Source organism: Motacilla alba, chromosome 3 (assembly GCF_015832195.1).
Source record: "Motacilla alba alba isolate MOTALB_02 chromosome 3, Motacilla_alba_V1.0_pri, whole genome shotgun sequence".
In the NCBI taxonomy this organism is placed as follows: Eukaryota; Metazoa; Chordata; class Aves; order Passeriformes; family Motacillidae; genus Motacilla; species Motacilla alba.
Genome location: NC_052018.1, coordinates 81,424,831 through 81,433,012, shown reverse-complemented (window position 1 = coordinate 81,433,012; position 8,182 = coordinate 81,424,831). Strand labels below are relative to the sequence as shown.

At 47.8% G+C, this 8,182-nt stretch overlaps 1 protein-coding gene across 2 annotated transcripts; it reads left to right on the top strand.

The window, feature by feature from the left end:
* Window positions 1-477: 477 nt before the first annotated feature.
* ZBTB18 (zinc finger and BTB domain containing 18) lies at window positions 478-7,914 on the top strand. Of its 2 annotated transcripts, XM_038133246.1 has the most exons (3): window positions 564-766; window positions 2,088-2,171; window positions 4,282-7,914. In XM_038133246.1, the coding sequence occupies exons 2-3, from the start codon at window positions 2,159-2,161 to the stop codon at window positions 5,862-5,864; spliced, it is 1,596 nt and encodes a 531-aa protein (XP_037989174.1). In that variant the 5' UTR covers window positions 564-766; window positions 2,088-2,158; the 3' UTR covers window positions 5,865-7,914. The 2 variants fall into 2 exon arrangements, with proteins under 2 accessions (XP_037989175.1, XP_037989174.1); XM_038133247.1 differs by lacking the exon at window positions 2,088-2,171 and having other exon boundaries at window positions 478-766.
* Window positions 7,915-8,182: the final 268 nt, after the last annotated feature.

The following is an 8,182-nucleotide window of genomic DNA, read 5'->3' as shown; positions in this document are numbered from 1 at the left end:
TGCAGGAGCACACGGACAACCGGGAGCACCCGAGGCAGCGGGAGCACACGGGGAACGGGCAGCACTGGAGGCAGCGGGAGCACGGCCGGCACGGCTCCCACCGCCCGGGCCCCGCCGCACCTGCCGCCATCCCGCCATGCACCGCGCCGCCGCCGCCGCCCCGCCCCGCCGGCCCCGCCCCGCGCCGCTCGCCCCGCCCCGGCCCCGCTCGGCCCCGCCCCCTTCCGCCTCGGCTCCCCGCCGGGTCACGCCCCCCCTGCCCGTCCGCGCGCCGCGATTGGCGGCGCCGCCGGCCTTCCCGGGCCGCCCCACTCCAATCGGCGGCCGCCGCGGCCCGTCAGTCAGCGGCGGGGCGCCGCGGCGGTTGGCGGCGGCGGCGGCGCGGGCGGGCCGCGCTGTCAGTCAGGGAGCGGAGTCCGAAGTGGGGAGCGGGGAGGGAGGGGGCGAACATCTGTCTGCCGCAGCCGGGCCCGGCTGTGCCGCCGCCGCCGCCGCGCGAGCGCCCCGCGCCCCCGCCCGCCCCCGGCCCCCGCCCGCCCCCGCGCCCCGCCGGTGCTATGGGGAGCCGCTGAGCGCGGGGCCCGCTTCGCTCCGCCGGCTGCCCCGCTCGCTCCTCAGCCGCCGGCAGGGGGGAGCCCGGGGGGGGCGGCGGCCAGCGGGCGCGGGGGGCGGGCGGGGGGCGAGGCGCGATCCCGGAGCGGCAAGTGAGCGAAGAGGAGCCGGCGGGCGGCGGCGGGAGCGCGGGGACTTCGGGCCGCCGCGCAGTGTGAGTCCCGCTGCCCCCATCCCCACACACCCGCCGCGCCGGGGCCGGGGCCGCTGCGGCCCCGCGGGGCGGGCGGAGTTGGCGGCGGGTCCGGCCGGGGTGGGCGGAGGGGCGGGAGTAGCGCTCCCCGGGCGGTGGGACCGGCCGCCCCGGCGACGCTCCCGGTTACTTTTCTTTTGTTGCCGCCGTGACCCGGGGGCGGCTTTTCCTGCGCGCCGGGCAGCTGCTTCCTTCCCCGCGGGGCGGCTGCCGGCGCGCCCGGCCACGGCCCGGCCGCGGGCGGGGGCGGCGCTGCCCGCGGGACCAGGGCCCCGGACGGGAGTGTCGGGCCGGGGGGGACGCACACAGCCCCGGCCAAAAGTTGCCGCCGCCCGGCGGGGCCGGCGGGGCCGGGCCCGCCGGGAACTTGCTGCGCGCCGCCGCCGCCGCTTCCCCGCCCGTCCCGTCCCGTCCCGGGGGGCGGCGGGCTGTCCCCGCCCGGCAGCGGGCAGGTGACCCGCCCCGCTGGGTACACGCGTGAGTGTCACCGGGGGGGCCGGCGCGGCTCGGGGCTCCCGCTCGGGCGGGGGGGCCGCTCGGAGCCCGCGGGGCCGGGGACCCGCGTCCTGGCGCCGTCGCGGTCAGAGAGCGGGGCAGCCCCAGCCCCCGCGGGGGAAGAGCGGTGTAAGAGCCGAGCCGAGCGCTCGCAGTAGTGCCCCGGCCAGGGGAGCCACTCGGCGGCTCGAAAGGAGCCGGAGTTGGTGCTCGGTGTCACTTGCGCTGCGTTAAACGCTGGAACTGAAAGGACCGGCCGCGGAGCGGGGAGCAGTGAGGTGGTAAATAGGTCCGGTTAATTTCTGCTTTTAAATGAACCCCTGGGCTCCGTAAAACCTCGAGCCAGTGTGGCTTTCTGGGGTAACCCCGTGGCTGGGGTACTCTGTCAGCACGTAAAGCGGACCTCCAAGTTAAGGCAGAAGTGTTGCTATGCTGCACATACAGTAAAGCCCCATATGTTTAGGATTTTCTTTTTTTTTTTCCTCCCTGTTAGAAAGTTTGAAAAAAAGAGACTTTGAAGTATTTTGTTTATACTAACAGAAGAGAAAAGTTCTCCTAAGAAAAAGCTGGTGGCAGGAGTGTAGAGGAGTAGCATATGGCATTAAAAGGAGCACAGCTGGAGGTAGCATTTCCATCTGAACATGATGTCAGAGCAGCTGACAGCCTGCCATCCCTCAGCCTTTTATTCTAACACACAGACAGGGAGTTAGTGTGTGCAGATCTGTGTGTGGAGAAGGTATCTCATTCCTCTCTAACATCATCTCCACTTTGCATCTGTCTCTCCTAGTCTGCTTTTTTTCCACCGATCTAACAGACCTGGAGCCAGCAAGACTCAGAGGAAAGGACTTAATCAGGTTTATGTGTACTAAAGGTAGGAGTAGCAATAGATTAGATACAGCATATTTCTGTTTTGGTGTGTTGTTTATTGAATTTTAGAAAAAAAAATCACATTACTTTTCTAACCAAGTTTAGAGGTAATATATGAAATTGAGTATTAAATAGATAAGTGGACTTAGTCAAAAGGCTTGGACTACAGTTGGAGAGTATCAGTTCTTGGGCACATTGTTAGCATTAACTTTAATGCATATTGTGGGAATGTCTTGGTTTGGAAGAAGGAGAGAGCAAGTTCATCCTAAATTTCTGAGACCAAAACTGCAATGGATTTAGTGGCAAGCCTAAAGAGAGTTATGCTTTATGTTCTTGTCTTGCATCTTTTAAATTACTTTACAGGGGTTTTAATGAAATATACAAGAGTGTGTGTTTTTACAAAAGGACCTTCCTGGCTAAAATGTGTTTGTTGGGAAGTCTTTCGTTACATGGTTAAATATCCAGTAGCTCAGAAATGTAGTAGCATACAGCTGTACTGCTTCTGAAAGATAGAAATCAGTTACGTGTTTAAAAACTTTTGTACCCGGGAGAATGGCTTGACTGGTTTCCTCTTTTCTTCCTTGCATGTAGCATTTGAAATCTTTTATTTAGTGTAACAATAATTATTTGAAGGAGTTTTTGTATTTGCGACTAATTTAGAACTTGTAGATTTGAGCTGCCTGAATTGGCCAGACAGCTGTAATCGCACTCCTCTATTCTTAATCTCTTTATCTGGGCAGCAGCTGCCATATGGCCACAGTCAGCTGGATCAGATGTTTATAAGCTTCCTTCTTCGTCCCTCTCTGTCCTTTCAGCCTCCTAATTTGATCACAGCTACCTTGTGAGCTGCCCTCCAATCTTTATTTTTAGCCCTCTTAAGGATTAGGATTGATGTTGGCTGTGGGGCACTTAAAGTGATTGTATTGTAAATCTTCATGCTTTACTCTAGCAGTGGTATTTTACAGAATATAGTAGGGGTTGTGTTGTAAGTTTTAGTACATCTTGGTTTGCAAGGGATGAGGGTTTTTCAATAATATCTGCCAGCCTGGAGAGTCACGATCTGCTTAGATGGTTTGGGAGACCATTGCTATCAATCACAGAAGAATAGATTAAGATAGGTTTTTAAAAGGTTTTACTTTCCATTTGATTTTTTACTTCTTTACTTCTTTTTTAAGTTTATTTTGTCTTTATCATCACGGAAGGCAAATAAAAAACACTTGGGTAAGAACAGTTCTTGGGATATTCTTTCTAAACGTGGACACACGCTCACGTTGAATGGTTGAATGACTTTTTTTTTTTTTAAAGCTTAGTACTGCAAACTCTGCCTGGTGTGGGAGGGGAGGGAAATTTCTGTCCTTCTGCACTGGGGAAGTGGTGCTCGTTGGTGTTTTGGTTGTTAGCTTTCTTTTGTATATTCTGCATGTTGGCAAAAAATGTTCATGTTCTATTGTACAGTATGGAAAAGGTTTAAAACCTTAAAAAAACTGTACTTACTACAAGAAGAAAGCCACATGAACTAAATTTGTAAAAATGTCAATTTTTGCTGTTGATATAAATTGATACACGTAAATAATTTTTGTAGTTTATGAATGTTAGACTTGGGTATACAGATTTGGGTATACTAATATTTCTTCATGTGAGAACCTCTCTTCTTACTACAATTCGACTTTAAAAAGAAGGTAGATGATCTGGTACATTTTTTTCTGCTGCTTCCGTGATCTCTCAAACTTAGTGTTTAAAATTTTTTTTTCTTTTTTTTTTTTTTTTGGGGGGGGGTTTGACCTCCTAGGGACTCAATCTGGAGGAAGTTCTCTAAAAAAAAACCAAACTGTTGAACAGATTTTATGAACAGCAGTGAGACTTTAAAAAAAAAATTGCAGATGTACCTATGCGTTCACTAGACCAGCTTATTTACCACAGAAAGGGAATCATAACTGTAGTGGTCAGTCAGGGAAAGAGTTGCCATCGTACATTTGTGTTAAATAATCTTTGCGTGGTGTCAGTACCAGAATTTCGGCGATACAAATACCAGGTTTTTAGAGTGGAATTACTTGGATTTATAAGTTCTGTGATTCTGACCTACATTTAATTTTTAAAAATTTTGTTGCTTATAGGTTATGAAGACAGTATGGAGTTTCCTGACCACAGTAGACATTTGCTACAGTGTCTGAGTGAGCAGAGACATCAGGGTTTTCTTTGTGATTGCACTGTTCTGGTAGGAGATGCCCAGTTCCGAGCGCACAGAGCTGTACTGGCTTCATGCAGCATGTATTTCCACCTCTTTTACAAGGACCAGCTGGACAAAAGGGACATTGTTCATCTGAACAGCGACATTGTTACAGCCCCAGCTTTCGCTCTCCTGCTTGAATTCATGTACGAAGGAAAGCTCCAGTTCAAAGACTTGCCCATTGAAGACGTGCTAGCAGCTGCCAGTTATCTCCACATGTATGACATTGTCAAAGTCTGCAAAAAGAAGCTGAAAGAAAAAGCAACCACGGAGGCAGACAGTACAAAAAAGGAGGAAGACGCCTCAAGTTGTTCAGACAAAGTGGAGAGCCTCTCCGACGGCAGCAGCCACATGCCAGGAGACTTGCCCAGCGATGAAGATGACGGAGAAGATGAAAAATTGAACATCCTGCCTAGCAAAAGGGACTTGGCGGCTGAGCCTGGGAACATGTGGATGAGATTGCCCTCAGACTCAGCAGGCATTCCCCAGACTGGCGGAGAGGCAGAGACGCACACAGCAGCAGCTGGAAAAACAGTAGCCAGCCCCTGCAGCTCAACAGAGTCTTTGTCCCAGAGGTCTGTCACCTCCGTGAGGGATTCAGCAGATGTTGACTGCGTGCTGGACCTGTCTGTCAAGTCCAGCCTTTCAGGAGTTGAAAATTTGAACAGTTCTTATTTCTCTTCGCAGGACATGCTTAGAAACAGCCTTGTTCAGGTGAAGGTGGAAAAAGAGGCTTCCTGTGATGAGAGTGATGTTGGCACTAATGACTATGATATGGAACATAGCACTGTGAAAGAAAGTGTGAGCACTAACAACAGGGTACAGTACGAGCCGGCCCACCTGGCTCCGATGAGGGAAGATTCGGTCTTGAGGGAGCTAGATAGAGAGGACAAGGCAAGCGATGATGAAATGATAACTCCAGAGAATGAGAGAGTCCAGGTGGAAGGAAACATGGACAGCAGCTTGCTCCCTTACGTGTCAAACATACTTAGCCCTGCTGGCCAAATTTTCATGTGTCCTCTCTGCAACAAGGTCTTTCCTAGCCCCCACATCCTGCAAATCCATTTAAGCACGCACTTTCGAGAGCAGGACGGGATCCGCAGCAAGCCTGCTACCGATGTCAATGTCCCGACCTGCTCGTTGTGTGGTAAGACTTTTTCTTGCATGTACACCTTGAAACGTCATGAGAGGACTCATTCAGGTGAAAAGCCCTACACTTGCACCCAGTGTGGGAAGAGCTTCCAGTACTCCCACAACCTGAGCCGCCACGCAGTGGTTCACACGCGGGAGAAGCCTCATGCTTGTAAGTGGTGTGAACGCAGGTTCACACAGTCCGGAGACCTTTACAGACACATTCGGAAGTTTCACTGTGAGTTGGTGAACTCATTGTCTGTCAAAAGCGAAGCACTGAGCTTACCTACTGTCAGAGACTGGACCTTAGAAGATAGCTCACAAGAACTTTGGAAATAAAATTTTTATATATATAAATAATATATATATAAATCTATATAGTTGTGGTACAGTCTAAAAGCAATCTTGTTTCCTTGAACTGAAAGTTTGGCTATTAGCTTGTTTTTTGCACTTTAAGGCAGCATGAATATTTCACTAATTTAGCACTCCAATAAAAATGAATTGTAGAGGTAATCCGACAAAGTAACTAATTGCGGAGCGTATTTTTCCCCCTTTTCGGAATAGAAGCCAGCGGATACTTTACTTCTAAGGAATCTCCAATTGAAAAAATTTGGACGTGGCTTTATTCTCCCCAAAACACTGCGTTCTTTTAAACTCTTGATCTTTTTCCCCTCTTAAAATCTGAATGTAGAAATCCTCTCCCATTTTTGTCAGTTCCTTTACATTTCTATAATTGCATGAGTCCTTTCTAGCTGTTGGAAACCTGAATGCTTTTAGACCCAAACGGAAAATTTCTGAAATGCTGGATTATCTATTTTTAAACAAGCGGTTGACTTAAAACTTATTATGGCAACTTCTGGATTTCTGACAGTTCCCACTGGAAAAAAAAAAAACACAAAAAAAACCAACACAAAAACATAAAACAAAAACCCTGAGAGTACACTGGGATCACTGGGACTCTGTCTTACGTGAAGGTTTGCTTGGGATGAAAAAGGATATTGCAGCTTCAGCAGTGATGAACTGTGTGTTTAAAAAATGTGAATTACTGTTATTGTATACTGTAATTGATTACATGGGCCGGGGGGAGGTATCAAAGAACTTGGCAGGTTGTGTTGATGCTCTTAGTTGAGTCTTGAAAAGTAAATATTAACGCTACAGAAATGCATGATTTTCAGTATATTTTTGTCTTTGTTTGCATTGTATAACTTTAACGAGTGAGTTGAAAATTATTTAATTTCCTTAGGAAAAAAACCTGACACCGTTGAAAATGCCAGTGTTATAAAGATGAGAAATGCACTGTTTTTATTTTATCTAATTTAAATTTACTTTCCCACTGTCTTTAAGTTGAGAAGAACTTAAGCTACGAGTTGCCGATTTAGCTACGTTAACAAGGAGAAAAAAATTGAATGTTTACAACCAGGCTTCGAGATTTGCATGTGCGGTGTGCATTTACTAACCCCAGACCCCTTCTAATTGCACAGACCCCACGCCAGCTCCAACTGAGGTGCGTCCATTTCCCCAGATGAGCATTTGTAGGATTCCTGCTGCACCACTCCACCACAATAGGTCGTTCTTTTTTTTTTCCCCCCCGTTGAAAAGAGGCTGTGGACTGAAAAAAAAAAGCAGAAAAAGCCCCGGGCTGAAAGGCCTGGGCAGGCCTGAGTGACAGGGGGGGCCGGGGGGGCCGGGGAAGGACTATGCGTATCCAAGCAGCAGAGACTGCAGCCTGACGTGTGGTTTTAATGACCAACACGCAGGTCAAAAGCATTTTGCACAGTGTTTGTTTTCCTGTCTTGCACTTACAAATAAGGTCTATGGGAGTAGCATGGAAAACGTTTGCTGTTTTTTCCTTTTTTTTTTTCCTTTTTTTTTTTCTCTGCTTTTGTTTAAAATTTGATCGCCTTAACTACTGTAAACATAGCCTATTTTTGTGCTTAAGATACTGAATGGAAAACTCCATTGTGTATTGCTGGACTGTTTTGGAAATATTTGGTCAAATGTGTGTTAATTTGGCTGTAATGGCATTTAAAACAAAAAAAAGCTGTGAAAATGGCCTTGGAGCGTTATCTTTAGTTACTTGAATAGTTTCTAGGTTTAAAACTACATTCTTTTCTTAAGTTAGAAAAGACAATCAGTGTCTGAGGAAAATGGACTTTCTCTTGGATTTTTTTGTGGTCCTTGTGAGTGATTGCTTTTTTCCTTTCCTTAGTTTCACATTCTTCTTTTGTTCTAAAACTTAGACTGACATCTAGCTTTGACAATCATAGTATGTTTTATTTTCCTGAGGAGGGAATAACTTATAATGCTGTTTAGTTTTGTACTATTGGTGTGTTGGTGAATTTTTAAACTGTGTGCTAACTGCAATAAATTATATGAACTGAGAAATCAATTCCCTTGTCTTTTTTCCCTCTTTTAAATTATAGTTATGGAGTATTTTTTATATTGTGTAACTTTATTACTTTTGTACAGACTTCTATTGCTAACTGTGTATGGAATATGTTTTCAGTATGCTTTTGGGCACTTTGTTGCTACCATGCATATTTACATCTCACTTAACATTTAAAAAAATTAAATGCTTGTGTTTTGAAAGCATTTCTCTGTGTGCAGCTCTTGATCATTCTGTAGAGGTATTTTTTAACAATTATATTTTTTTACTT